The sequence below is a fragment of the Henckelia pumila genome, chromosome 3 (genome assembly GCF_033568475.1).
Source record: "Henckelia pumila isolate YLH828 chromosome 3, ASM3356847v2, whole genome shotgun sequence".
NCBI lineage: Eukaryota > Viridiplantae > Streptophyta > Magnoliopsida > Lamiales > Gesneriaceae > Henckelia > Henckelia pumila.
In genome coordinates, this window is record NC_133122.1 from 153,478,875 (window position 1) to 153,492,773 (window position 13,899).

Below are 13,899 nucleotides of genomic sequence, written 5' to 3' on the forward strand. Positions count from 1 at the left end.
GGGTAGAAGGGGCGTGTGAACTTCCTAAACTGAATGTACTGTAGCAATTGACCTCTGACGATGCTAAATTGTGTTCAGTTGAGGTTGGTCAACTGAACTGCTTCCTTTTTCGTTTGTCGATATTAACCGACAAACAAATAATATGTGCGGAAAGATGTCAACTAACAGATTAGAACTTAAATCAAATGACCAGACTAAATTTTTGCGTAAGTGAGTATGCTCGACTGAAATATGTATAAAACTAGAAATTAGGAAAACAAGTTTTTGTTTTTGGATGTTCGGAGCTGAATTCTCCTATGTTACCTCTTATTCCTTCTCGGAAGGATTCACTCTAGAAAACTTTGACTATTACAATACTTTGCAACAACCCGATCCAAGATTAGAGCTTACTCAACTGCCTATCTCAGAACTCCTAGACTCAATCTCAAGAACTCAGCCCTCGACTGATTCTTTTAACAACAGTAATATTTGACAGTTCACTAAACTGATCTATTACAAGGTTTGTAGCTTGATAAGCTTTGGCACAATGTGATCCTACACTTGATCAAATATCTAAGCGTGCGTGCTTGATAAGTTTGCTTCAGTTGAAGCTCTTGATTGAATATAGATGCGTAGAGTTGTTGCGTACAAGTTTCTCTGTCTCTTTGTATGTATATGTGCGATTGTCTATTTTGTTATTGATCTTCATCTCCTTTATATAGGCATGGATTGTAACGCCTTTTTCAATTCAAATTGTATCCGTACTACAACATCTTACTATTCCGTTTTGAAGGTACGTTGTGGCTCTGCAACTATGCGGCATCAGCTATGTACGGAAAACTCTATCCGCTAGAGGTAGACTGATTTTTGTGGGTTCAGTCTTGGTCGTAGTAGACTGTTCAGTTTTGTCCCCTAAACTGAATGCAGTTTAGTTAGTAAACCCATTCTAATTGTTTTGACCAATTGATGACTTCATTTTGACTCTTGGTCAAAGTCAACTCAATTTAAGTAGCACTTCAGTTTTGATATAAGCGTGTCCAATTTACGTTTTCAGTTTGGTTCTTGAACAAAAAATGTTTACCTTGATATTTTGTCTATTCATTTTGTAAACACCGAAACCTTGAAATATTCCAACATAACTTGTCTTTTTTTTTTAGTCAAATAATGTTAAAATTAAATTATTAATTAACCAAAATAGCTTTTCAAACTACTTTAATTTATTAGAAGTTTTTATTCATCAGTTACCCATTTTCGCTAAAAAAAATTCAACTATTCACTATATACATTATTATTTTAAATAAATTTTAAGGACTAGCAGACGCTATAAAATCAAAATAATGACATTACATGAATATAAAATTAATTAAATCTAAGAGTGAACACTATTACTTACAAAGAAAAATTATCGTGAAAAATTATAATTATTAACAAATTCATGCAAATTTTTTTTATTGAATAAACAATGAAAAATAAAATTCTTGAAAAACACAAGCGACCCAAAGATTCAACAAATCATATTCCTTTCCAACAATCGATTAATATAAAATCATGGAAATAGATGTTATGTTAAAAATGGTTCACTTCTATAAAAAACGAAATATTAATTTATTTCGAGTGTTTCCATACACCAAATTATATGATGAGAATGAAAATCGTTATTAGAAAACAAAAATTAAACATAAATCATATTCTTCCATATATTATCAGTCACAAAATTAAGTAGTTTTTAATCTAAAAAAATATTATATAGTGCGTTCTAAAAAGCGTCGTCTATCGTCTAGACAGTAAAACCTACCACCAATCCTATTTTTTGCAAGGGGTGTGTGTTTGTATATATATATATATAGATTATTGGCATGTTATCTCTTTTCTATTATGTAATGTTACTTCACGTAAAAGAATTTATATCAAATAAAGAAGAAGATGCCATAGTTTTTAAATATGATGCAGAAAAAGTGGTGAAGAAATATGAATATGAACAAGAATATTTTAGAGATTTATGCTTAAAAAAACCGTCTAGGCGTTAGGCAGCGAGTGACAGCTCGCCTACGCTTTTTAGAACGCTGATTATATATAGTTGAAATTAGACAAAAATTCAAGGATCACTTTCAGGAACAAAGTCAGAATCTGAGGGCAAAAAGAATGAACATTATTGATGTCATTGCAGTTCAAGAAATACCAAGACAACGAAGGGAATGCAGGAGACTGTGCCATCGCACCACTGTGATAACTTGATACAAGAAACAAAATTAGGAGACAAAAAAAAAAAAACTTACAAAATCGATTTTGCAAATCCCCTTCTTTCTGGACGGTTGATCATCCCCATCTAATGATGGCAGAGCCCCACGTAAGACCTGCTCCAAAACCAGCGGCTGCGATTGTATGGCCAGCTTTCACCTTCCCGCTTCTCACAGCTTCATCCAACGCCAATGGAATTGATGCGGCGCTTGTATTACCATAGTTTGCAAGATTCGAAATGACTCGTTCTGATGGAAAGTCAAGGCGTGCGGCTACTGCATCGATAATCCTCTGATTCGCCTGCATGAACAAGTTTCTTCTGCTCATCCACATACGGGTTTAATTGCAATCCATTATAGTACTGAGAAAAATGTAGAACTAGATGTACTGGTAAAATGAGTAGTAACATGTAACTCGAGATTTCGGAAGTCACATTTCCTATCAAAGTATGTCACCAAATTGGCAATGAACTCGTGCAAATCATTTTAAAGTACGGGAAGTTTTCCAAAAGCGCAACGTAAATTCATGAAAATGTAAACACATACTGCATAGTGTTGGAGACATGGATATTATCTTAAATTTTGAGTATTCTTATCTTATCATTTATTCTGTAGGATTAGAAGATAACATATCTAGTTTGAATAATAATATTGAAACATAGGGATTTCAGATTATTAGGTTAGCTTTTCTTCTATTTATATTGTACTCTAGAAGTTAGTAAAATATATGAGAAACAATATTTCTCTCCCTTCTCTTGTCGTTTATATTTTTAACATGGTATCAGAGCCGGTTTCTGTTCCGTATTAATCATAGTAAAAACAGCCATGACGGAGAGTTCTAAGGAATCCAAGGAGTCTACCTCAGATGTATTAAATTCCAAAATTTTTTTAAAGAGGTCTCAATGCAAGTTGCATGGGAAGCCTGCAAATTGGAAGCCACGCAGTAGGGGTTATGATAACAGGGGTTTAAAGCAACTGCTGAAAGTGTTACAAACCCATCTTCATTCCCTGATACTGAATCAGTGAGCATTAACTTGAACAGAGATCAACTGGAACATCTTCAGAAGCTGATTAGTCAATCCATGACAAAAATTCCATCAGCCTCATGTACCCTAGCACAAACAGGTACTTTTTCCACTGCATATAGAGCTGTAACAGAAGCAAACCAACCCTGGATCATCGATTCAGGCGCTTCTGACCATATGACAGGTAGTTCCCTGCTATTTTCATCTCATTCTCCTTGCCCTGGCAATATGAAAGTTAAAATTGCGGATGGAACACTTTCCACCGTTGCTGGTAAAGGTTCAGTTCGCATTTCAGATTCATTAACCCTTCACTCTGTTTTACATGTCCCAAATCTGACCTGCAATTTGTTATCAGTTTGCAAGCTCACCATAGATCAAAATTGCACAGCTAAATTCTCCAAGTCTTGTTGCATATTTCAGGAGCAGGATTCGGGTAAGACAATTGGCAATGCTAGAGTGGAAGGAGGGCTCTATTACCTTGAAGCTGTTATTCCTAAGAATAAACAAGCTTTTCAGGCTGAAATAGATTCTTCTTTTTCCAATAAAGACACAATTATGTTATGACATCGTAGATTAGGACATTTAAACTTTCAGTATTTGAAACATATGTTCCCATCTTTGTTTGGCAATAAAAGTTCTAGCTTGTCCAGCTTGTTATCATGTGAAATTTGTCAACTAGCCAAGCACACACGCTCTGTTTTTCCTGCTACACCCTATAGATCAAGTCGCCCATTTGCATTAGTTCATAGTGACATCTGGGGTCCATCACGTGTAAAGAATTATTCTGGGGCTCGATGGTTTCTCACATTTATTGATGATCATACTAGGGTGTGTTGGATCTACCTTTTAAAAGAAAAATCAGAAACTGGCCAAATTTTTCAAAAGTTCAACTCTATGATCAAAACACAATTCCAAACCACCATTCAAGTCTTCCGCACTGATAATGGCCGTGAATACTATCAATCCATTCTTGGGAATTATCTTTCAAGTGAGGGTATTATCCACCATAGTTCTTGCCCAAACACACCTCAACAAAACGGCATTGCCGAGAGAAAGAACCGTCATCTCTTAGAGGTGGCCAGAGCTTTGTTGTTCACTATGCATATTCCAAAGTATCTTTGGGGAGAAGCGGTGCTAACAGCTGCGTATCTAACCAATAGAATGCCTACCCGAGTCCTCAATTTTTACACCCCTCTCTCAACTCTGTTAAAACAATATCCCCTCTTTCGTGCCATTTCATCATTACCTCCTAAAACATTTGGGTGCCCTGCTTTCATGCACAATCACAACCCAAACAAGTCCAAGCTTGACCCTCGTGCCGTAAAATGTGTGTTCATAGGTTATTCAGCAACTCAGAAAGGCTATAAATGCTACTCTCCGGAGCTGAAAAAAACCTTTGTGTCCATGGATGTCACGTTCTTTGAGTCTCAGCCCTTCTTTCCCACCACTTCTCTTCAGGGGGAGAATACGGTTGAAGATCAGTCATGGGAAACTCCTTTACCACCATCACTTACACCACTTCAGCAAGTTTCCGTGTCTTCCAGCCCACTTGTGCTTGTGCCTAACAATTCAAATGACAGTTTCATACCTACAGAATCTAAGTCTACGATGCCCATAACAGAAACTGAAAATTTGGAAATAGGAGGAGATGAAGCAGCACCGAAATTCTTTGTTTATTCTAGGAGAAAGTGAGCTGAAGGGATAGAGCCAACTAAAGCTCAGAAGAACCAAGAGGCTGAACCGGATCCACCTCCACAAGCCCTTGAACCAGAGGTAACCTCTTCTGAACTTGATATACCCATTGCACTTCGCAAAGGAGTACGAAAATGTACTGCACATCCTATCTCACATTTTATTTCTTACAATAATCTTTCTCCCAATTTTCGAACCTTTACTTGTAACCTTTCAACTAATGAGATTCCTAGAACAATTCATGATGCTCTAGCAAGGGCAGATTGGAGAAAGGCTGTATTTGAAGAAATAAATGCTCTGAAAAAAAATGGCACATGGGAGATCGCAACACTGCCCAAGGATAAGAGGACTGTGGGATGCAAATGGGTCTTCACAATTAAGTATAAAGCAGATGGGAGCATTGAGAGGTACAAGGCGAGATAGGTGGCTAAAGGATTTACTCAAACTTTTGGCATAGACTATCAAGAAACTTTTGCTCCTGTAGCCAAATTAAACACTGTAAGAGTTTTATTGTCATTAGCTGCTAATCTTGATTGGCCATTACAGCAATTAGATGTGAAGAATGCGTTCTTGAACGGGGACCTCAATGAAGAGGTGTATATGGATTTTCCTCCTGGATTTGAAGAAAAACAGGGAATTAACCAAGTATGCAGACTGAAGAAAGCTCTATATGGACTCAAACAATCTCCTCGGGCGTGGTTTGAGAGGTTTACTAGATCCATCAAAAGTCGTGGATATATTCAAGCACAAACTGATCATACTCTATTTTTCAGACATTCCAAGGATGGAAGAATTACTATTTTGATAGTCTATGTAGACGACATCATCGTCACTGGAGATAATCTTGAAGAGGCAGACGAATTGAAGAAGTTTTTGGCTACTGAGTTTGAAATCAAAGACCTTGGAAATCTTAGGTATTTCTTGGGAATGGAAGTAGCACGAAGCAAACTGGGAATCACCATATCCCAAAGGAAATACACTCTAGATTTGTTGAAAGAAACAGGCATGTTGGGTTGCAAGCCAGCCAAGACACCAATGGAGCAGAATTTGAAACTTGGACCAGGAGATAATAAGAGTAACGTTGATCGAGAAGGATACCAACGGCTGGTTGGAAGGTTAATTTATTTATCTCACACTAGGCCTGACATTACCTATGCTGTGAGTGTGGTTAGCCAATTCATGCACTCTCCATGCAGCATACACTTGGAGGCAGTAAGAAAAATTCTAAGATATCTCTAAGGCATTCCTGGAAAAGGTGTATTCTTCGGAAAAATGGAACCAAGATTAATAGAAGTTTGCACAGATGCTGATTGGGCAGGGTCAGTAATGGATAGAAGATCCACCACCGGTTATTGTACATATGTGTGGGGCAATCTTGTAACATGGAGAAGCAAGAAACAATCGGTAGTGGCTCGGAGTAGTGCAGAAGCTGAATTACGCGCTGTTGCTCAAGGACTATGTGAAGGCATATGGTTAAAAAGGGTACTTGAAGAACTGAGAATACCCAACAAAGAACCTATGAGGCTTTATTGTGACAACAAAGCAGCTGTAAATATTGCCCACAATCCGGTCCACCACGATAGAACAAAGCATGTTGAGGTCGATAGACATTTCATCAAAGAAAAGATTGAAGATAAGAGTGTGTGCATGACTTATATTCCTTCAAGGCAGCAAGTTGCAGACATCTTGACTAAGAGCCTGTCGAAAACAGCATTTGAAGAATTGACAAGCAAGCTAGGAATGATAAATATCTATTCACTAGCTTGAGGGGGAGTGTTGGAGATATGGATATTATCTTAAATTTTGAGTATTCTTATCTTATCATTTATTCTGTAGGATTAGAAGATAACATATCTAGTTTGAATAATAATACTGAAACATAGGGATTTCAGATTATTAGGTTAGCTTTTCTTCTATTTATATTGTACTCTAGAAGTTAGTAAAATATATGAGAAACAATATTTCTCTCCCTTCTCTTGTCGTTCATATTTTTAACACATAGCATACATTCGTTCGGCTGAAGATAGTACGATTTCGTATCAGCTTCACAAGTAATTGTGGTGAAGCTTATAAGACTTGAGAGCATATAATAACTTTGCTGGGGTTGAGCCACTCTGCTGCGTCGTTAAGAACTGACGCAACAGAGTGGGCGATGAAAGAGAGGGCTGCCATCTGGAAAAGGTCGACAATGAAAGAGAGGGCTACCATCTGCTAAAGTTTTCAAATTTTTGCAAAGAAAAGTCAATATAATCGTTTTTTAAAGCATTTGCAAACACTACCGTAGTGTGTTTGACAAGGTTGAGAATTGTTTGTAAGGTTCCCCTATCAGTCCTCCTCAAGATCCAGTTTCCAAAAATCATAGTTACTTGTTTTTTTCCTCTTTCGAGGGAGGTAGATTTAAACGCTTTGATTCATCTATCATGCTAAATGCGAACATTTCCCAACGTACAAGGGTTGTCTATGTAATCACAATTTCGTGCGGGCATGCTACTCTAGTTTGATCATACATGTAACTACTACTTCGGGAGAGCATGCATCCATAATTTGAGCATTTGTCGCAGATGTGTATACAAGTTTTTTACTTTTTTTTATTTAATTTATATCGTGTTTTATCAAAACTTTCATTTACAATAAGCTAAATATATGATCAACTTGTACACTAAGGAATATTCAATATTCTCGACTCAAGATCCTTTATGCATCTTGTGTGGAAGTTGAATTGATCCATTTTATTTGACGCGGCACAATGCAATATAATACACATACCTGATGAAGCAGCAACCAATCTATACTGGACCCAGCAAGACCCGCCTTCTGTAGAGCCAATTCAATCGATTGAGGAACCACACGAACGGCAAATCGGAAGACCTCTTTGCCATTCATTTGTATGCATGAGTATGAAGACCCTTTTGGTAGAAGTCCAAGCAGAGAACCATTAGTCCCTAATGCTTGATCCTTTTCATTTTCCTTCATAGTGGCTTTTAAGTGTCTAGAAAAGACGAAAAACCCTTTTAACTTATCTGTATCTATTCGATATATAAAGTAAGAACAACTTGGGATATTTTTGGTGTGCCATCCATTAAATTTACTAAACCATATGTACTTTATCAAATTATCTATATGTATACTATATATTTGGTGCGATGTCAATCCAAATTATATAAAATGTCTTACATGCTTTAGGCTTTTAGCTATATTGAAAAAAATAGAATTTACATTCAAATTTTTTATGTATCATCATTTCAATTTACTAAAATATCCTTACTTTAATTTATTAATTTTTAACTTTTGACCTACAAGATTAAGTTAACTACCTAAACCCGATATTTGATAGTGCAGATGAACTGAATGCGCAACAATCCTTGTAGGTGTTCGTTGGTCTATGTGGAGTGTGGAGAGTTACAAAGTAAGGTTTATCTAAATAGTTTATGTATTTTGTATCTAAGAAGAAATAGATTTAAACATTTTGTTATTAATAAATCATGATCCAAACTTGCTAATTTCATTTTTTAGTGGAAAAATTCTTAACCTTTGCCCTTCACCATCACTGTGCAAGTCAAATGCAAATATACCGTCCTCTTCTATGTCACATGCCTGATAAAGATCATGAAAAATTAGAGTATTAAAGGTAAGTCACCTGAATACAAGACTATCTACATCAAATTTACTGTTGCAAAAGAAGAAATCGGCATATAAATATACATGCTGCAATAATTTCCTTAAATTCTCATTTTCAGAGGGAAAAGGGAAGAAAAATGGTGTGGAAATGATAAGATACGGTACCTGTACTACCACAGCACCAGCCGCATCGCCAAAGAGGATACAGGATCCTCGGTCGGTCCAATCAACATAGCGAGATAGTGCATCAGCTCCAATCACAAGAACATTTTTGAAGCCGCCACCTAGCAATAAATCACAAAAAATCAGATTTCGATAATGAAGCAACTTATAGTCTCTTTCACTAAACTATTCTTAAATATATCTTAGAAGCTTTGTTTAGTTAAAATTACATTAAACATCTACGGGTTTAGAGTTCGAAAGATATTTAACTAACTTATAAGCTCTTACATCTTATCTATACTGTATCATTAAACTTGAGACCTTTCTATACTATATAATTAAACTTGAGACCTTTTAGTGTCATGGTCCGTCGTTTCAATGTCAAAGTTACCATAATTTAATTTAACATACCATATTAAGCATGAATGGGACTTTGGTACATTGATATGCCCAATATTTTTTGTCCTTTGATAGCTATTTAATTACGAAAATGTCATATTTACCTTTTTTTCCCGCTTGGTAGATATTTATATACGAAATTTCGTTTTTTTTAATTTTTAATTTTTTATTTCACTATTTATTTATTTTTTTGTTTTTCATTCAAAAAATAGATTATGTAAGTACGCAATGCGTGCATCCAAGAACTAGTTTAAATTATACTTTTCAACTGTTAAAATAAAATATTTATTGAATATCAAGTATTTGAAAAAAATATTTTAGGCTTTTTAAGAAAAGTTAATAAGAGATCATAAGATATATTTTAAAAAATACAGAAGAAGATAATACCAACTTATTTTAAAAATAATATAAGCTTTAATTCAAAATAACAAAATAAAATCTCAAAACTTAGTAGTATATCCTAAATTATCGTCAAAGTCATTTTCCCTTGAGATTCTTTTTTTTTTTTTCAATTATTTTCTTTCTAGGATGACTCCTTTTATCCGAACACTTTAATAGCTTAATTGTAAAATAAGATCTGAGACTTTATAAGTTACTAAAACATCTCATGCTCTAAATCTGGTAAGATATTTAAGATACGCTTAGCCAAGTAAGTTCTAACTTATAAGCTCTTACATCTTATTTTAAAATCAAGTTCATAAAATATTGGAATAAAATATGTGAACACAAAAAAAAAATCACCTGAAAAGTGGAAGAAAGAGAAAAATAGAGAGGGGAGACGGACAGGAGGTTAACGTGAGATATAAGGATAAGAATTTGGGTTATTTGGTTATTTTGATAAGTTGCCACGATCCTATTGGTTTTTGAAGTTCTCAAAGTAGCTTATGTTTAAACATTAAAAGATCTTTTTAACAAAATCTGACCTAACATTTACAGATATCTTATAAGTTTTAAAACCTCCTCACAATGTTTTAAACAGTCTATAAGATGAGCCAAACAAACTCTTAATTAATATGTAAGAAACTGAGTTTTTACCTCTAATGTGGCAAGCGGCAGAAACTAGGCCCAAAACAAAACCACTGCAGGCAGCCGTTATATCATAAGCCAATGGATTATTCTTGCAGCCAAGCTCTTTCTGAATCTGGAAAAAAATGCAAGAAGCTCATTTGAAATCTTGAATATGCTTTCGTTCATGAAATCAAATAATATGCAATAAATAAATGGTTATGCAGGTACTACGGCATGATAATCATCAAATATAAGAGATTCATGAGGATTTAAAAAGGTGAAGAGTGGAAATGATCAGGGCTCTGTCTCAAATCAAAATAAGGAAAAAACAGAAAAAACAGCTACATTATGTACCTGCGGAGCACTGCCAAATAAATCCTCGGGAGTGGAAGTACACATTAACACAAGATCCAAATCATCAGGATCAACTGAGGCCATCTGGAGAGCTTTCCGACTTGCCTCTATTGCCAAAGCAGTCAAACTATCCTTTCCTGCACCAGCATATTTCTAAGATACATATTGGTTGATAAATAGAATTCAAGTACTGGGAAACATATCATGTGAACTGAAGTTTTTCTTCTTTTCACTCAAATCTGGACTGCCAAGCGCAAACAGATATGTGGCGTTTGGTTGGATACCCTAGTGCACAAAAGTTGCACAAAATGAATGCAAAATATCGCGAGTGTCCAAGTGCCATGGTTAAAAACACTAATGTTAACGTATCCATATGCATGTAAATGTGAAGGACTGATCAGCCTTACCACTTGAAGAACTAGAAGATCTCACCTCAGAAAAACCAAATGCTAACACAAATATCCTGACTATCTCTTCAGTTCAAGTTAAAAGGAAGTATTAACTGCGGGGAAGAAAAAATTCACCAGAAACGATTCTTCGATTTCGAATTCCAGTCCGTACAGATATCCATTCATCAGAAGTATCGACAATTTTTGAGAGGTCATTGTTAGATATCTGAAGACTTGGTACTGCAGAGCCACATCCAACTAACTTGCAGCCTTTGCTAACAAACCTATAAAATTAAAAAAAAATCGGTAATAAAAAAGGACACCATTCCATTTAAACAGTAGAGAGAATATTTTGGAAGGTAAACAGTGAGGGAAAAAAAGAAACATCCTAGGATGAATACACAAATCCACATTTTATGATGGGTGTTTCAAGAAGGCAAAATTGCATGCTAATATGTGAGATGCTTCTCAAAACCCTCCACTAATCAACACAAGCAATGCATTATAGGAAAAGGTCGGTTTTTAACATATTGAAAGCAATGAACACAAGCAAAAGGGGATTGAATATGCATAAATTGATCACATGTTACTAAATTGAGACCAACAGCTGAAGTAACCAAGATCCAAAAACATAATTCTGAGCAGTCAATAATATGAAAACGATAAAACTAGCATTCAGTGTGGAATGTAGCCATGTTGAAAGAAATGGTTTGAAGATACAAATCAACCCTTAAAATCAACAATGGGGAAATAAAAGACCACAGAAGGAAATTAACTTCTGCTATTTTAAAATTTGGATAGTCAGGAATGGGGCATGGATTCATCTACATGGTATTAGTATATTTTACATTTTCACTTCAATCCTGCTCAACAGACAATCTAGCACATCTAACCGCTACAATTAGAACACTGGGAAAAAAAATCACATGCCCTAGCTTTTTTTCAGTTCATTTATTCATTAGCGATATCACTTTTTTTCCTTTCCGACGGCAGTGGATTAAGAATGCACAAGAAGAACAAAAGGAGACTCCGATCGGTACCAATAGTTCATGAATAGAAGATATATGTTAATTGTTTCTTTTGTTACTGTGGAAACTAACCATCAGAGTAATTTTTCTCTTCCATCAATGAGCAACCAGATAAATCACACAGAAGGGGACAGAGAAACATCAAGCTTCATAAAACATTATTGATAATACTTATTGAAAAATAGCAACACACTTAAAGCAACCAGGGACCATTAGCATGCAAGTAGAGTAAAGTCACAGAGATACACGACAGCTCATGAGGAAGCTTCGTGTCACATAAATGGGTGAACCAAAATTAGTTCTTGCCTTTGGATGAGCAAAAGTAATCATCAGAGTGGTCAGAATTTACATTTAAAAACTAATAAAATGGCCGTAATAGAAGAATAAAAAAAAAGTACACAGAACATCAAACATTATTAAAGTCTTCCTTTTATCTACTTCAGATTATATATCCAAAATCCATACATACAATATGAGCAATTAATATCCATAGATTTCCTCCTTCATACATATTCACGTGCTAAATGAGAATCACACAACAGATAGCATGTAAACAAGTAAGCCTCCGTTGCTATCACCAGTTGCAAATTATGGCAACTAACACAACCACCCAAAAACATCCAACTTGTAGGGACTCAAATTCTTAACACATGATTATCAACAAAAAGATTCAAATTTTACATCACGCTCTTTGCTAAACTAGCAAGCAACCGCCAATCAGAACCCTATTCATCCAAAAATTACAATTCATTTTCTCCAAAACAGAAAACGCTAATTTAACATTTCTTAGCAATTGGAAAGCAAAATCCACAACATCCAAATGAAAAAAAAAAATCCACAAAATCTCAGCTTTGAGATTAACTGATTACCTGGGAACTCTAGATTCAGATGGGGAGAGCTTCTCTGCATCCTGAGTAGTGCTGGAACACACTAATCTCCTGGAAACTCCCTCGGAGAACCAAATCCCAGATCGAAAAATCCCGAAAGATGGAGAAAATCTCTTCCTACCACAAGGAACATTTGGCGTAAACAGCCCAGATGCATTCGCCATTTAAGTTCTCGATTTACTCTATCAGAATCAGACACTGACAAATGTGGGATCTTGAAGCTTATATCCCAAGAAAATCAATGGGTTTTATAAACAAGAAATAGATAACTCAGATTGAAAAGAAAAGGAAACAACAGAATCAAGAGACGGAAAGAACAATCAAATCTTTGGGGGTTTCCGGAGATTACGATAGAAAAAATCGATGGAATTTCCAATGAAAATTTTTTGCCACTCCCTTTCTCATCAGACACAGTTGAGCTCATGCAAATGCATGTTGGGGAGAGAAATAGATACAGATTTTGTCCCGATACTTGTTCGTTTCTGGGCTCATTTCTCTCATGCAATTCGCATCTCCATTCTCGAGGGATTGAGTGAGTCAAGAGCTGTGTTTCAGCCATGTAAGCAGGGTGTACACATCTCTTCCACTCAAGTTACCGTATTGCCCCCAGTGTTGTTGGGCCCTTATTTTGTTCGAGACTCGTTAGGTGGGCTAAATCTGCCATTTCACTCGTCTGATTATTTCGTACTTTTTGTTAATTCTTTACTTTTTCTATTGTGAAATTAAAATAAAATAGATGCATTCATTGTTTATAGTATCATTTTAAATAGTTTACACCAACAAATTACGGTTCCTCTACTTTGGTTGAGCGACTTTAAAACTGTCATTGGGGATTAGCATATGTTATTATGAGCAGGGATGATATCAGACCTAAGGACAATTATCGATCCTCGCACCAGCCATATTTAATTTTTAAAATAAAAATAAATTATGATTTCAAAAAATATTTCAAATTGCGCCGCATACAATGACGTGTTATCAATTTGTAAGAGAAAACTGTTCGACTGCATAACATAATTTAATAAATTTACATTTTTTTTATATGTAAGTCAGAGCCATTTTTTGAAAAATTGGAAGCCCCCGAGAATTTTCAAAAGGAGGTCCTATATATATATATTTAA

General features: G+C 35.4%; 1 protein-coding gene across 1 annotated transcript; it reads right to left on the reverse strand.

The window, feature by feature from the left end:
• Positions 1-2,094: 2,094 nt before the first annotated feature.
• LOC140891165 (beta-ketoacyl-[acyl-carrier-protein] synthase III A, chloroplastic) lies at positions 2,095-13,327 on the reverse strand. Its single transcript, XM_073299507.1, has 8 exons — positions 12,761-13,327; positions 10,999-11,147; positions 10,475-10,611; positions 10,148-10,253; positions 8,717-8,835; positions 8,463-8,527; positions 7,700-7,922; positions 2,095-2,517 (listed from the first exon to the last, which is right to left on the reverse strand). The coding sequence occupies exons 1-8, from the start codon at positions 12,940-12,942 to the stop codon at positions 2,296-2,298; spliced, it is 1,203 nt and encodes a 400-aa protein (XP_073155608.1). The 5' UTR covers positions 12,943-13,327; the 3' UTR covers positions 2,095-2,295.
• Positions 13,328-13,899: the final 572 nt, after the last annotated feature.